Raw genomic sequence first — 17,514 nt, 5'->3', positions numbered from 1 at the left:
TAATCTGAACATCTGAATTCATTTTATAGAATATGGCAAACAGCTGCATTTCAGTTTGGAGCTAAAACAAATATAGTATATCAACCCATTGAAGATCACTGTAGGCTTTTCAGTTCCATGATAACTGTACTTATTGAAGAAAATTGATTTGAGAATGCTTCTGCTTTTGAATTATCTTTTTTTTTTTTTTTTTTTTTTTTTTTTTTTTTTTTTTTTTTTTAATGTCCGGAAGAAAGGAAATAGAACATACGGAGGATGGGACTTTGATGTGTAAAGAAGTTAATTATCTAAACCATCAAACAAAATGTGGGCTGTGGAAGTAATTATTGCAAAGGGTCTGATGAAGCCTGACAAGCTGTTGGTTTTTTATGTCAAGAAAATGCTGTACACCTGCTTGATTTGAAAGTTAAATAGTTTGGTTGCAATAGGAGGACCCAAGTTTGTAGTGCAGCAGTAGCTGATAAGCTTTCTGCTCTCAACCCATGAGATGTACAACCCTTCAAATTTTTTAATTGAACTGTTCTTGTCCACTTGGAGGGCAGGAAGCTAAGAAAGGATTTGCTCTAGAATAGGACATTCATGAACCACAGGTCTTATGCTCTGAGGATGCAACTGTGGAATTTGGGTCCCATGGCTTTTGGGAAATTGTTTCATAAATTAGCAGAATGGAACCTCATGGATAAAGCACAATGTCTGTCATGGGTGTTCAAAGAAAATAGTTACATGCTTCAAGTGATGTAATTAGTTTTTTAAAACTCTAAATTAAAAAACCCTTCTTAAATCTTTGAATGTTATTTACTTCTTAATGAATACACAGTTAATTCTCTGTTAAGGAATATTGGTACTGTGGTATTGGATATAAAAATATAGCTACTAAAATTAATCCTAATTAGTCCCAATCAAATAATGAACAATAAAATACATAAACATTTCTAAATCTTTAGGCTGTTTCTGCTAAGGTGGGTACCAAGGCAGCTTCTTAATTCCTTTCCATGGATAAATAGAGCTTTCCTATAAATACTGGCTCCTTTCTTTGTTAAAGAGGGTTATAATTGTTGGGTTTTTTTTTTTTTCTTTTTAAAATTCACTAATAAGACTATTTGGGTTAGATGATTCTAGTAACTGCTGATTATGGCAGAATCCTGACAACACTTTAGCCTTGTGTGTAACTACTCGTGATTAAAATCAGACTTGAGTGGGAGCAAACTTGTGATTCAAGTTACACATGTGAGTAAGTGCCTGCAAGATGGGGACCTAAATTAGAATCTGCCTGAAGATGAACTGAAGTCTGATAATCTACATGAAAGCATTAATAAAAAAAATTAAACTTACGACACCAAGTTGGGTGGGGTAGGGAGGCTGTGCAAAGGGATCTGGAAGGGCTGGAACAATTGACCAAGGCTAGTTTTATGAGGTTCAACAAGTTCAAGTCCTGGATGCTGTACTTAAGTCACAACTACCTCGTGCAGTGCTTCAGACTGGCTGAAAAGCTGCTCAGAAAGGACCTGGGGTGCTGGTGACAGCAGCTGAACGTGAGCCAGGTGTGCCCAGGTGGGCGAGAGGCCAATGGCTCCTGGGCTGTGCCAGGAATAATGTGGCCAGCAGAGCCAGGGAAGGGACTGTCCCCTGTGTGGGCATGGTGAGGTCACCTCGAGGGCTGTGTCCAGTTCTGGGCTGCTCATGATAAGACAGACATGGAGGTGAAGAGAGTCCAGAAAAGGGAATGGAGCTGGGGAAGGGTCTGGAGCACAGGTCTGATGAGGAAGGGCTGAGGGAGCTGGGAGAGCTCAGCCTGGAGAAAAGGAGCCTCAGGGGAGATCATCTCACTGTCTTCAGCTCCCTGACAGGAGGAGACACCCAGGTGGAGTTGGGCTCGGCTCTTGTGTACAAAGCCATTGGAGAAGAGGAAACATCCTCAATTGTGACAAGGGCAGTTCAGATACTGGAAAAGCTTCTTCACAGAAGGGGTTGTTCCAGCATTGAAACAGGCTGCCCTGAGAAGTGGTGGACTGGATTTCTATTCTAGGAAACAGTTTTGAATTTTACAATGGAGAGAGGTAGGATCTCTTACAGCACAGCAAGCTATATCAACATAAAGATTTTGCTGTTGCTAGTGCTAATAGTTCAAGAAATAAGCAGTACAGCTCAACTGTTAGTAGTGTGTAATAAACTAGAAGACTAAGAAATATAGTGAGAATATATCTTGTTTATCAGGATCCTTAGAGTATGCAGTTTATTAATTTTTTGTAGGAAGAAAGGAAACTCCCTTGTACATATTTGTGGAGTTTTCCATAATTAAATTTTGTTTAGTCAGTTCTTTAGTAAATTAAATTATTTTTTAGAATTAAATAGCTCAAAGCCATTTGACTTTCATATTATTAAAGAGGAAAATATAAATCTGTTAATTACTTCACAGAATGAGAGTAAATATGTCCTAGATTTGCTTTGGAGTTCTTGAATGAGATACGTACATAGAAAAACTGTTACTTTGTATTAAGCTAGTACCTTCAGTGCTATGAGTATTATGATGGTGTTTGGGTCTCACTCTTTCTAATGCATTTCTGTTTTAAGAATTTAAGTTATGTGTGGGAAGGGGGTGTTTATAAAGGAAGTTTCTGATCTCTCTGCTCATAAAGTTTTAGCTGTTTTTTTGTGAGAATCTCTTATTCCTCTTAGCCTCTTTGGAGATGGTGTGGATGTGATTTACTGGTGGTTAGGAATTGCAGGAATATGAGGATTATCAAGCAGCAGAGATTCTGGTGTCTGTGAATACCATCTATTCCAGAATAGTACTGTTAAGGATACTTCTAAATAGTATTTTATAATTAGTGCATGTTTCCAATACTTTGATTACAGTAAACTTCAACTCAAGCTTTCTAGTACCACACATAGGCTTATTTTTTGCATGCAGAACCTTTACTTTTCATGCTACTCCAAATATCTTCCTTTAAAATATCTAGTGTGCAGCATACATGTGCTCTCTTGGAAATGAAATACAAGTATTGTAAGTGCTGTTATTTCTTTATTTGTCCAGATGAGCAGCACTGTGGCCAGCCCCATGTCAGCAGTTGCCTCTTCAAGCACTGGAAGAAAATCAACAAGCTTTACACCTGAATTGCAGAGTATGATGTGAGTAGTCAGTCAAAATATCTGGTAGCATCTGCATTGTGTATTCATCTTTTAGATGATTTCTTGGAATGTGTGAGTAAGTGTGATGGGGAAAGAAGAGCAGGTGTTAGTGATGGAGCTGTTAGTGTTCTACTTCTGATGTGTAAAACATTCAGAGATGACTTGGGTAAATATAACCCACATCCTCTATTGAAAGGAGATTAAATGCTGCTGAGTAAAGAAATGTGTTTTTAATATATACTGTGGAAGTCTTTAGAATCCTATGTTTCTCAGCCCCTAATAAAAGAAAGCTAATCTTCCAGTTGTCATAGATGCATTTTAAATACTTTCTATTAATATCCTTCAATGCTAATACAGAGATATAAACTGCTGAGATCATAATGCTACTGATGAAATTATGAAATGAAATACTTGTAAATAACTGGGGTTTGCCAGACAGGAAGTAAAGTTCTCAAAAAGATAAGTTACTTATTCTTTTAAATGAACACTGAATTTGTAGAAACCTAGTTTCAAGCTAGTGATGTTATATGATTTTGTAATTTGGTGGTGAGAGTAAAGCTGTGTTGTTTTTAGTCATGTGTTGTAGGTTTACCTTCACTGTTGTATAACAATTTCTCACCTAACTTACTGCATGGGCAGCAGATGCATAAGGAGTTACTTAGTTCCATTTACAAAGACTTCCTGTTGCAAGATGCAATTTGTTTTCACTTAAGTGTCCTTAGGAGATTATTGTCAGGTGGATAATGAGATACCTTCCACTGAAATATTTTTCAGTACAATGTAAATAAGAGTTTTTTCTTGTTTGTTGAATTTTCTAATGTGGATGAGTACATTGTTACAGACCCAGTCTTCTACTGTATTGAGTTTTCTTTGGACAGAAAAATATTACTGCTCTCATTCCTCTGAGAGAATTCTGTTTGCTAATTGTTCACATCTATTAAGGTTATCTATGCTGAAAAACACAATTGTTGTTCTTGGTTGAGAAAAATAACTATGGCTGTGGTTAAAAAACAAACTTCAGAGTCAAATCCTGTGCATCACTTTGGATCAGTATCTGGGGAGCTTGCATTTTATTGGATTGTGGACTTCCTGATAAAGTGTTTTGAAACTCCCCTTCCCCGCCAGTGTACACACGATTCTGTCAGAATGTAGAAGTTATTGTTGGCCACATAAATGGAAGGAATAGACATTTTCCCTTTGCTTCAGAACTGGTGCAGTTATCCTTTGAAAGCTGTGCAAACAGATCATCTGTGCTCCAGAGTAACATATTTCACAGCTTCATTAAACTAGTAGGAACTGAGGAAATTCCTTGACTGCAATGAGCACATTGAAACTTAAATTTTTATTGTTTGCTTTGAAAAAAAAGGAGACTTTTGAAAATGATAGAGTGCCAGGGATGAACCGTGCATTAAAAAAAAAAAAAAAGACAACTGTTTCCTTTGGCCAGGGCCATAAAATGAAGTTATGCCTTTAAAAGAACTCTCTGTGCTCTGACAGAAGCTGACATTTTTTATAAACGATGTGATTTAGGAAGTTACGGATTCTCCTGTTTAGGCCATTTATAACAAATTCCTGCTGACATCTTAAGATCCTGGGAAATAGCAAAGACTGGAGCAATGCAGTGCAAAAAAAGGCAACATCATCTTAAATAAAAGTAAATAGAGGCTGTTTCTGCCTAGCACCTTATTGTCAAGAGAAGGGTCACGTATTTGCTGTAGTTTTCATGTAGGAATATGAAGAGTAACTTCAACTTGCCCTGTCTTTCTCAACAAAACATGTGCAGCAAGAGGATGAACTTTTGAGAAATAAGTCATATAGAGACATTAAGTGCTAATCCAGAATGTCATGTAGTAGTTTGTGTTGTTTTTAAAAATGGGCTGTTGGATTTTGGGGATTTAAAAGGCAGAAGGAAGAAACTCAGTTTTTGGAGTAGAATATCAAATCCTGTTTGAACCCAGTGGCAAGATCTGGAAATCTCTGGATAAGAATATCTCATGGTCTGAAGGTGCTGTCTTTGATTAGTGTCTAATTTGCAGCACAGAAATATTGAGCCTAGTGCTTAATTCCATGGAATGCTAAAAATTTACATGTAACATTAAGCTTGTGAGTAATCACATTTAAGGTTATTAATATGCTGCATCTCTTACATACACTACACCTGTTATTGAACCATGGCATTCTAAGGGAATGAACTGAATCCTGTTGAAGAATTATTGTTTTTATGATAAGACCAGAAGGGTTTTTCTGATTTATTTGAGAAGGCAAGAAATGTATAGAAGTCTTGAAATAATAAAATGCTGCAAAAAAAGCTGTCTTAAAATGTGTACAAGGTTTTAATTATATATATATATAGATACTTTACTAATGAAATGATTCTGTTTCTCCATTAAGAATACTTAAGATATGTTCTTGGATTTGAAGAAATTTTTGTGTTTGTTGAGAAAAGAATGTGGTTTGTATGATGCTTACTGTGTAATTTGTGATAGTGCATGTGCTGGTTACCTTAAGAAAAATGCTTCTTAATTAAATTGTCACAGATCATCCAAAGACAAGTCAATTTGCAGTGCACTACTTTTTGCATAGTTCTGTTTGGCTTTTAATTGTTAATTAAATAATTAACAAATTAATAATTAAGTAATATTTATCATAAACTAATTTAAAAGAGCAAAGTTCTGTGTAGAGCTTGCTTTGAGTTTTACATCCTTTATTTGTATTTGGATTTTTTTATGGCACCATGTACTAATAATTTAAAAGAGTTTTCAGCATATCTAGTGCATTTTGCTGAGGTTTGTTTTACATAACTTTGTTCAGCTGATCTACAGCCTGTTTCCAAAGTAACAGCTCATGTTAGGTGGGTTAAATTAGGTAGCAGTTAAATTACAGTTCTGCCCAGTAGATTCACAGCCATGCTGATTTCACTGCAGCCATTAAAATCCATAATTTGGTAGAGATCATCTATTTTCTAATACAAGCACTGCTTACCGAGTGAATTTCTAGAAACCCTGACAGTCTAAAGGCTTAAGTTGAGCAATTTGCAGCTATAGAGGGAGGTTTATCTCCCCTCAGTAAAATGCCTTGACTTTTCAAAGCTATTTTAGCTATTTACAAAAATTCTGAATTAATTAGCTCTTGTGGTATGCCCCATAACAAAAATCAAAATTTGATGCTATAAGGTTATAAGGATAAATTTTAATGGTGGAAGTAGTGAAGAAAACAATGTTTTACTTTGGTTTAAGTATTTCTGGTTATTTACTGTATTTACAGTATTTAATATTTAAACAGTAGTATGCATTGCTATATCAAATTTATTACTGCTCCTAATTGATTATCTTTCCAGACAGTGAAAATATGTCCAGGTATTTCAAATGCAGTTCCTACTCAACTTCCTCCATCTAGTAGCTTACACTCACCTCTGTTACCCTTCTGTGTTGTATTAGTGTGTAATGGAGAATACTAATAAATTCTTCATACTCCCTTTTTCTTTATGAGTATATTATTTATAATATGTTTTCCTCTTTTTTAACATTCAGCAAATTATGGGAGAGACTTGGCAAGAATTGGGCCCAGTTCTTAAATCTTTATTAGGACTCTTCGAAGTCATCTCCCTGACTCTTGGGATATTTACATGATCCCTGCTACTAAAGTATTTGAATGGTTTTGTATTATCGTCAATAATATTTCCCATTTTAGACTGGGTAGTAAAGAGTGGTTCTAGACCTCTGGTCACTCAAGGTGTATCTAGAATGAACATTTTTATTTTGGACTTGCAAACACTGCATTGTTTATATCCTATATATAGCATGAGCTATAAAATCTGTTATTGATAACCTGCAACCTTGCAAACTTGTCAATTGAATAACTCGTCTTTAGGGGTTTTACTTATTTAGGATTACTCATCCATTCTGAGATGACAACATCTTAAGGCATATAATTCTAAATTTTTGAGTGTGCAATGAAATAACATGAAGCATGGTCTCTAAACTGATCTGTTCTCCTGTTGATGTATTTGGATAACGTCTGCTGACTTGAGTTGAATTACAATTTGTTCACCACTGAATCCCTGGATGATCGCATTGATTTCTTCTAATATCTGATGCTAAATTTATTTTTATATACAGGAATGAAAATTCTGTTTGATAACAACACTGCTTATGTCTGGTAAAATAGTGTTTTCTTATCAGTTAGAAGGTTCAAGGAACTTGTTGCTCAGTGCTGAAGAAATGCCCACTGCATGTAGCAGTAAAGAAACGCCGTGATTCAGGAGCTGTGTTTGCTCGACTGGTTTGTGTTTGTGTGTTAATCCAGTTGTGAATACCATAATCACCCAAGTACTTTGGGTTACTCACATTACATGCTAACTAAAAATTAATACACAATATGTATTTTGTGCTGTTCACAGGACTGTTGAACATTTTACCTAAAAGATTTCACTGTGTGACTCGGTGAGATAACTTTTAAGATCCATTCCGTGTCTGATTTCTAGGTATTGTACAAAATCTTTGCCATTCTTGCTAGCTGTTAGGGTCAGCTGGATACTTGGTTTTTGATAAACATTTAATTTTGTTATCCTAATCTTCAAAACACAAATGGTTTTCTTACATCTCTTTGTGTCAATGGGTTTTGTTGCTGCAAGTCCAGTTTACATTTGTTAAACTATATCCTTGATTATTTTGTGGTTTTATTCTTCTGTTACATCTAAATGTGTCAGCTTGACTCACCCTGTCAGGCAGATACAAATATGGGAACTGCCATTTCCCTCATGCCAGGTTCTTCCTGAGGTTTCACCTCATGCCAGGTTCAGTTCTTCCCCAGGAAAAAAGAGTTTTTAGAGTGTTGGCTTTCTTATGTCTTAGGTTTCATGGAATGCTGAGCTCATGCAGACCTTGGTTCTACTTGAAACAAATAAATGATTATAGAGACTTGGAAGTTATGCTGAATAGACAGTCTAGATGATTATTTTTAATAAAATGGTCCAGAATTTATCTAGCATGGAATGAGCGTGTGCTTGAGCTGAATGTTAGTAATTATTTATTATATCACACTGTATGAGGAGATATGGTACTACTCACACAACCCTGCTGTCACTGTTACCTTATGGCTTCTTTTGACGGTGTGTTTATCCATCTTTGCTTTGAAGTTGATCAGTAAAATCATCTGACTTTGGATAGTTCGTTTGGCATGATGGTGGAAGAAAACATCAGTAATGACCTGGCTGAGGGAGCGCTTTGGTTAACCAAACTGTAATTTGGGACTGTAAAGAATTTCTCTATTCTGTCCCATACTTGTTTACCATATTTGAACCCAGAATTGTGCTGAGATTGCACTGTTTAAAAATAAATAGCCAGTTTAGCCTACTGAGCTGAAACCATTCCCTGCAAACACGCAGGGAGCACTTTCCCCCTTGGGTAGAACGACAGAAGGGCAGTGGCAGCAGATGTGGAACGTGGTTATCAGGCAAGAGGGGCATGAGATAGAAAACTAGGGGCAGAACTAAGTTTTCCTTTTATAGGTAGGATGGAATACAGGAAGGAAATTCATTAGAGAGAAATTACTACAGCTTTTTCTGATGCGGATGTGGTATTTTTAAGCTTTTAAAGGCAGAGTCTCTTCTTTGCACAGCACTTAGCTCAACAGGATTTTGCTGAGGAGGCCTGATAGGGTTTGCGGAACTGTTAATAAAAGATGTAAGAGCTGAAATGGAGTGTTTCAAAAAAGCTTTTTGAAAATTCATTTTTCAGGCTTCCACATTTCTGTACTTTATTTAAAGTGTAGTTATTTTAGACCTCCCTTTTGTAATACCGAAGTTTCATTTTACCTTTTAGTAGCAGAGTTCACTTGAAATACAACCTGAACTTGACCTTATTAGTGTCAAACAGTCTGAAAAACACTCATTTTATCACTTGCTCCTTTCTCTTTGTTGTTGCTGAGTATCCTGTCCCTATTTATGAAAGAGGAAGAGGTGATGGAGGCTCTTAATTAACATATGGAGTAGCACACACACGTAGAGCAAAGAAATTGAGTGTCTGCACAGACTTATGAAGGAACATTTCTGCGACTAATTTTAAAACTACATTTCTACTCAGTCTGAAAAAGAAACATAAGAAGGATGTTTTTATGAGGGAAGACTGGAGATATTAATTTGAGTAACAGCTTTTTATATAAACAAAATTAGCTGAAGTTTAACATTAGTCTGGGTTATGTGTGTCTTGTGTTTCTGCTCTACTAGTACTTTATTTTTTTCTTGTCAGTTCAAAGTTAATGTAACTTTTGCAGTTCATTTGTGAAATCAGTTTTACTAAGTATGAGAACAGTTTCTCTAAGTTTACTGTGTTCTCAGTTCTACTTGGTTTGTTCTGAGTTGCATGCAGCTTCCTGTGTTTGAAATTTTGTTTTGAGTTGAAATATTTTAAGATATATGGTTCCAGGATTTTGAGCTTAGATTTGTGAAATTTCCTGGTTTCAAGTTTTGACAGGTTGCTATAAGGTATCATCTGGTACCTAAGTAAAAGATTATAAAATTTGGAAATGATTTACTCTACTTGAGTGAAGACATATATGTTGTAACCAAATACTGATTAAGCCATAAATTAATATGATAATTAAATTCAGCATTTTTTGTACTTTATTTCCCCAGTGTAATAAATTGTAATACATTAGTTCTAGCACACTGAACCTGAAAATCCAGTTTAGCTGTAACTGTGACCATAACTGGCAGATGCTGCTGAGGTCTTCAAACTGCAGCTTCTTACATCATTTGCAGTCTGTTTTAATCACATTTAGGTTGATACTACAGATTGTATGTGTTGGTGGGCAGCATTGTCACAGGACATTTTTCATCTGTAGAGAACAGCAGCAAGGTAGACATTATAGCTGTGCTTGGCCTTTTCATTCTTCTGAAGTCATTCTGCCCCATGAAATTATTTCCACTTGGGTTAGGTAATTAATTGTAAATGTACAGTTTGGATGTCTGTAGGTGACCAGAGATAGAAGGAGGAAAGTGCCAGTTGCTCTGAGTCCTAGGTGGCTAACTCTGAGCAGCTTCCTCATCAAGAAACTATTTCTAGCTCATTCAGTTCTCAGCTCTGTGCGTTGGAGACTGCTGCTTGTCTTTTAAATTATATATTTATTTAATTTTTTACTTTTTTCCTAAAGCACAAAAGCTGTATTACCCTCCTTGAATTTTGCAGGAGTGATGCTGAAGTCTGTCTCTTTAGAGGTGCCTGGCAGCCCTGAGCAGTTACAGAAATGTGCTTGTTTTTCTCTATCACTGTGAATTCAACATAGTAATTTAAACTATGACGTTCTCCCTAAATTGGCCTGGAAGGTGATTAGTTTATCCTTGAAACCCACACTGGCTCTGGGACAATGAACCAGCTAAATAATGATAGAATATTTATCCTCCTGAATAGCTTCTAGTACTTTGAGTACGTAGCATCATCAATTTTTTAAAATGTAACAAAATAAATAGCTTTATTGAACTCTTAATTTTCATCAGGTTAATCTTACTCTATTATTTGACTTTTACATGTATAAGAGATATGTTAAAAATCTATATCATACACATAATATAAAATGTTGTTGTCTCTTTATAATTTGAAGTTTAATTTTAAATCCCATAGACTAGCATTTGATCTTTTCATGTGTTCTTGTATGACCTTTTTTTAATGACACATGAAAGTATTGCAGTGATTAGAAAGGAAGCCACCTTTTCCTCCACAGCTCCCAGGGCTGTGAAGTAGCTGAATGGTGTTTCTTTTAGCTTGACTTTAAAATAAAATTTATCAATATATTCATCATATTTGTGATGAAATTGGATGACAGAAATGGCAGTAAGGACAGTGGCAAACTAAGTGGAGAAAGGACAAGGAGAATGGTCTAATGATACGTGCTAGTTTATTATAGAAAATAATATTGGCCATTTTGTTAAGATGTTAATGATTACCTGATTTGAGTTTTAAAAAACACTACCAAGGACATGTAGTTTGTGATTAAAGTTCTTTTTTGCTTTTGTAGGAAATGCTGAGCAAACAACTTATTTGGTCTCTTGACTTGGTGACTTCTTCAGTTTTTGGACAGAAAGCTCTGAGGACTTTCTGGTGTTAAAAAGCAGCAGCTTCTGACCTAATGTACCCTTCTCTGAACGATAATGTTTCTTTGTTACTTATTTTTAGCTCAGATTGTTTTTCTCCCCTTTCCCCCAACATGATTTGTACAACCTTTAGAAAATTGAGCAGTTGTGGTTTTGAATCATCCTCCGTTTCTAGACTGAATGAGTATTACTGAAGAAGCACAGGATTGCTTGTGAGTGGGCCTTTTTCTTACTTAAAAAGGCAACAGCCATGACAGTTTTACCCTCTGAAAAAAAAGCAGAAAATCTGTAGACCCTTAATAGACTGCATTGTGACCCTGGAAAGGACAGCGTGTTAAGTACTTATTTAATTTTGTACCAATGGTATATTGCTAGCAGATGTCCTTTGTTTTGTTTTTACTATGATTCAGAGCCATTTGAATAAAACATTTTGAGGGAGTATATTTTGATCCTGAAATAAAGCATGACTATCCATTTAGAAACTACAGTAATACTTCATTGTGCATCAGTCTATATTTGACTCCTTGTTTGGGTATAAAGCCTTTAGCATATCAAGGACAAGTCTAAGTACTGTTATCTTACTGTGCTTTCAGTGAAACACAGCAAGATACCATGAACAGCTGATGTGTAAATATTGATTAAAAAAGCCTTACAGGAACAAATTTGAATCCCACAAAGTATAAATAAATGTGTTTTGGCTGTTACAAGTGTGAGAGAAAAAAATGAATTTGATGGTAAATTATTTTTTTTCTTATTAAAGTTGTTAATACTTTTGTATTATGAAAGATCCCTGTTAATTCTGCAAATAAAGAAATTCCCTTCTAAACCAATCTTGTAGCTTTTATAGTCTGAATTACTCACAGGAAATGAAGAACCTGAGAGGTCAGCCTGTGCTGCTTTGTGTGCTTATATTGTATGGATTTTCATTTAAATGGGTACATTCACACTCATTCCAAATGCTTTGTCACTATTCCTGCACCAGTTAGATAATAATCCCATCAAATGGAATCATAGAAAAATTAAGGTTGGAAGGGATCTCTGGAGGTCATTTGATCCAATCTGCCAGATTCAAACCTTAGGTCTTACTGCTCCACAATTATGTGAGAAAAATGCACTTTTATTTTATACTCTACCTGGTTTTATAGTCTAACTGCTATAGTTGCAGTAGGAGACTGCTTTTTCCAATATAGCCAAGCTACTGTAATTATTCTGGAAACACTTTTGAATGTAGACTAGACTTTAATATTAAGCAGCGTCTAAAATTGCTAAATAAAATTAGTTTTTGATTTTCTGGAAAGTCCCTTTCACTAGCCAAGTTAAGATGAGAAAATACATAGTCTTTATGGAAGGTATGTATCAATGTGGTTTAATATGTGACTCCATACCTATGACTACTTTTTCTGTTAGACTCCAAAGCTCCTGCTATTATGTATTTTAAAATGTAGACATTGGAATAATTCTGCAAATTTCCCTGAAAAAATCTGATGTCATGTTGAATACCTCCCCATGCCCCTCCCCCCACAAACACTCTCTTATCTGTTTCTAATTTTTTTGGACAACCTTTACAAAAGAGAGGATAATTATTATTGTACATATGTGTTTCTCAGTTATGATAAAATGTTTTGTGTTACTGTTAAAACCAGAGTGTTTTAAATGGCCCCTATAGTGCTAAAGGTTACTATGAAAGAATTTTTTTAAAGTAAGGCATTTGAGCAAACCTGGAGACCCAATTAAGTATTGGAAAGGATGAAAAAGTATGCCTTTATTCCTCTCTTTAGGAAAACCAGGTATTAATGTTTTCTTTAAAATAAATTTTGTCAATTTCTTTCTCTACATATGTGTACATAGGTTTTTATGTGGGCATAACCCTTTGCTGACTTGCACTTCTTCTGAATCTCCTTGGTATCTGGTAGGAAACATGGGAATAAATATGTTAGGTAGAAAGAGGGTGATCTGTGGAAATATCTTTTCCTAACATCTTTCTACTCCTCTGCTGGTTAGTAACTTCCAATTGAATGTGTATGTGTATAGTTGGCAGATTCACTGCAGTCAGATCTTTCTCCTACATTTTATCTAATAATTTGGTAAGGTAGTTCAGTCAATAGCAGTGAAGGCAGGCAAATAACTTTGTCTCTTTATTTAGAGTCTCAGTAATTCCAGTTTTGCTTTTGATGGATCAGTTGTGGAAATCAACATCTATGCAGATCTAAAACACTTAATACAAATAATGCCAATAAATTTAGTTGTATGTAAGTTCACTTTAAAAACTGTAGAGATATAAATGCTGATTGTCATTGAATGGGATGTGTTAGGAGAGTTGCAGAAATAGTGTTGGTCCTGGACTAGGCCCTTCTAGGTACTGACTGTGATGGAATTACAAGGAAATAGCCCTATGCAGTGAAACCTGAAAATCTGCTCAACTGAACCAGCTTTAATACAAGTTAAACAGGGCTCGATGCATATCTGGTGACTTCAAGAGAAAGGCTCTGTAGGGGTTGGCAAACTTCTCTATTCTCTGTTTCCCTGTTAAATGCCAGTTTTATTCCTTCAAGAATGAAACTCTCTTTTGGAAAGCAATATATTAAAACAAGCTCTGCTTTTGAGTTTGCACTGGCAGGATCTCCCACTCTGCCTGCCCAGGTGCGTTCACATACTGCTGCAGTTGTGTGCCCAGCGCTGACTTTAAAGTGACAACTCTGTATCTGTTGAGTCCTGTTATGGTTCAGATGACTGAAAAGATAAGTGATCAAGTTAAGGAGAGATGAAACTCTAGGGGTTCTTTCTAATGAATTATAGAATTATTTTTGAAAAAGCAGTGCAGTGTTTGAATAATCAAGTCAAGTATTTTTCTGGAGCCAGGACTGCGATGGTAATATTTATCTTTGAATTCTTAAGACAGATAAAAATCAAAAGCCCAAACCACCAACTATTTTTCTTTAATGTTTAGATTAATCCAGAAAAATAGACCAAAATTTTGAAAATGGCTTATTTAAACACTGATTGATTGAACTGTTTAAGGAGCATTTAATTTCTTTTGCAAAATGACTTCTCTGTAGAGTGACATACAATTTCAGGGAAAGTTATTAATTGATTTATCATTATGATCCTTTTGAAACAGGGAACTCATTACACTATTTTATCAATTGCAAATTAAGGCCCTGGGCAGAAACTTCTGGACATCATTTAGTTTTAAATGGAGCCCTTTGTCTTCTCATCTGTTTTAATAAAGCTTTTCTAGTCTGATTGAAGTAGGTGATAGTGAAATGTGTTTGCTATCTGTAAGGACGTTTGATTTTTCTGTTGGCAATGCTGTTTCCTCCATTCACACACAAGTGAAGATAGTTGTCTTAATAAAAATAAAGTAGGAATTAGACTTTTTTTTTTTCTATCATCCTTTGCTACATGTAAGCTTGCCATGTGGCTTTCCATGTGTGCCACATGTTTCTTGTATAAGCATCTACTATTAAAGACAAGTGTTGGTAGCTCTATCACTAACAGTTCACATGCCCTACACTGAAAAGCCAACATCCTCTCCAGCTGAGGAGAGCTGTTGCTGCTATTTTGGTAGTCTTTTGTTGCTTTAAATGTGGGGTGATGAAAGCATAAAGAACAGCTGCTGCTACTTTAATCCTATAAGAGAGGTAATATTCATGTGTTTTTATTTGTGGTCGGTGAAAGACTCATTTCTTTCTTGTTGGAGCTGAAAACAAAGATGTTGGGGATATTTCAGTGCTGATGGTAAGACTATAGCTGCCACTCCTAGAGCTGAGAAATTCAAAAAGTAGTCCACCTATTATAATCAAGGGTGGAAGAAAATTTATTGCAGTCAGTTTTAAACTTCAAAAAGCTTTAAGTGTGTTTGGACTGAAGGAATAAGTGTCAGCACACTTTAAACCTCTGCAGTGCAGGTTTTGCAGAGTACAGTAGTTACAATTTAAATTACTAAAGTTATTCTGGTATGCTTGCTTATAATTCATGTAACAACATATGTATGTAGTCTTTATCTTTTGCCAAATGGAAAGGTCAAACATTTTTTCATAAGGGTACTCATGAGTTTCAGCAGTATGTCTCAGGTGTGGTCTCTTGAGACTTGGTAGAAGGAACTGTGTGATTGTATCTTCTTAACCTTAGGACTTGGCATGATCAGTCTTGGATGAAGAATTTGAAGCACTTTTTCTGTCTTGATCAGGACCTCTACCCTTAAGCACTCATTTATTTTATCATCCAATGTAAAGTGGCCTAAATTCAAATCTACTTAGTGTTGAAACATTAGAAAGCAGATTACCTGTAAAGGTGTCATTTTTTTTCACAAATCTGAGCTACTTTGTGAAGATTTATAAGGGATAGTCCTTTACCAAAGATGAAGTACACTTTTTTTAGGAGTTTTTAAGTTTATTTGAACCAGAACACACCACTTTGCAGTAACAACCATTAGTAGTCTTGTAGCCATTTTTCACATATGACTGTAAAAAAACATGACCTAGGTAGTTAGTTAAACTGACAGTTCAGTTGTTATGTTACTGAAGTAGGACTGAGCCTGTCAAGTAATTCAGTTGAGGTTTGGAATTTTCTTTTTTAATCATGTGTTATGTTAAAAAAAAAATCAACAAACTAACAAATTCAGTGTATTCTTCCAATTAGGATGTGCAGTTTTAATTTTTTAAAATTAATCTTTCCCTGTCCTTTTTGTTTGTGGAATCAACATCTGTGAGCTCTAAAACTTGACTGAAGTTGTCTTGCAGACATTTAAATATTACTCTCAACAAGAAAAAAGAATTAGTGGAACTGATTCCTATTCTTGTTTGACTTGTTTGAAAACTAATGGTTTAACTCAAACTTGGGTCTTTTCCAACATAAATGATTCTATTCTATGACTTTTTTTCTTGCAATTGCAAATTAAAAATGAGTTGTTACCAAGTTCAGTAATAGAAACTGGAAGCATTTTATATGTACTTTGCATGGCAAGAACACCATGTGAGCAGATTATTTGGATTATTTCAGATTTTGAAAAGGATATTAGCACTGACTTTGTTGGGAATGAGATACAAATAACTGCATTTACTTAAGCATTTTGCTGCATTAAGGCCTCTTTCTTTATAAATGAAACCTGTCACTGAAGCCTAGAGATAACAAGACTCATACTTGTTCTTGCCAGATTTTGGGCAGACAGATTCCCTGTAGATAAACTGGGATGTGAGTTTGTACTGCCTTGTTCACTGTCATACTTGGATTTGTATCTGCATTTCCCCATACTAAATGGAAAGCTGTTTATTCCTTTTTAAGTCAAAGGTTTGACAACCAACTGAAGAATAAATGTGTGCACCTGAGCACATCCCTCACAGCAGGCTTGAGGTTTCCATCCTACATTTTCACGTGAGAAGCTGATTATGTACCAAAGCCTTTACTTTTATCAGTGAGTGTTACCTGTTAGTCACTGAACACAAGAGGTGTAGGACTTGGTGGGAACTAAAATAATCCATTTACTCCTGTCCAAGTCACTGAGGCAGAATTCTGTATTACTGAAACCTTCCTGACAGCCAGCTGTCTCATCTGCTCTAAAATCTCTAGTGAAGGAGATTTTTGGGCAATTTCCATCAAATTTACTTTGGTTTTTGAATAGTTATCCCTTTGTGTGTCTAGAGAAGTGATGGCTGTGAAAAAATGACTTTGTATTGTAGAAGACTGTAAACAGAGTAGGACCAATAAGTGATTCTGGATATAATGTAAAAATAGGATGTGGAGGATGTATTTTATAATTTCATAATTGTTTAAAAAGAAAAAAGTAAGTATCTGAAAGCACAAACAGGCTTCAGAAGATACACAGGTAGAGTTCAGACTAACAGGCACCCAGGTAATCCAAGATGGGAACTTCTATTGTAACATGCATGCCATAGCTGAAATCTGCTGTGGAACACTGAACTCCTTTGCTTCTGATTTGTTTTTGTCTTTCACCACACTCCTGAGGAAGGAAGAGTTGGTCACCATTCACTTTACAGTGACTTACTCAGTTCTTTCAACCTTTTCATACTGATCGTGGTTTCTAAAACTGTTATTAACATCTCTGCCAAAAATTATTTGTTTTGGAATTTTCCACCCCCACTCCTACCTTCTCCCTAGAAAGGTGTTGTCCAATAGGAAAAAAAAAAGTTAAAAGGTTCTTTTTGAGCTCTCATCATGGAGATAGGCAGAAACTGTTTACTTATTTCTGCATATGGCAGTCCTGATAGTATCTGTGAGAATGAACTGAACACCTGCCACCAGTTTGATATGTAATTATTATTAATTAATCACTTTGG

At 35.5% G+C, this 17,514-nt stretch overlaps 2 protein-coding genes across 4 annotated transcripts in view; one reads left to right on the top strand and one right to left on the bottom strand.

Annotated features, from left to right (window-relative positions):
- SUPT3H (SPT3 homolog, SAGA and STAGA complex component) overlaps positions 1 to 17,514 on the top strand; it is a 252,787-nt gene that overhangs the window by 7,481 nt on the left and 227,792 nt on the right. For both annotated transcript variants that reach the window (XM_079298425.1, XM_079298424.1), the window contains exon 2: positions 3,035 to 3,129. In XM_079298425.1, the coding sequence (XP_079154551.1) occupies positions 3,035 to 3,129 (95 nt within the window). The remainder of the gene's footprint in view (positions 1 to 3,034; positions 3,130 to 17,514) is intronic.
- RUNX2 (RUNX family transcription factor 2) overlaps positions 1 to 17,514 on the bottom strand; it is a 214,806-nt gene that overhangs the window by 182,557 nt on the left and 14,735 nt on the right. The gene's annotated exons all lie outside the window — the stretch shown is intronic.

Source organism: Erithacus rubecula (genome assembly GCF_903797595.1).
Source record: "Erithacus rubecula genome assembly, chromosome: 2".
Taxonomy (NCBI): Eukaryota; Metazoa; Chordata; class Aves; order Passeriformes; family Muscicapidae; genus Erithacus; species Erithacus rubecula.
Note: the sequence above shows the minus strand (reverse complement) of the source record. Positions and strands in the feature narration are given on the sequence as shown.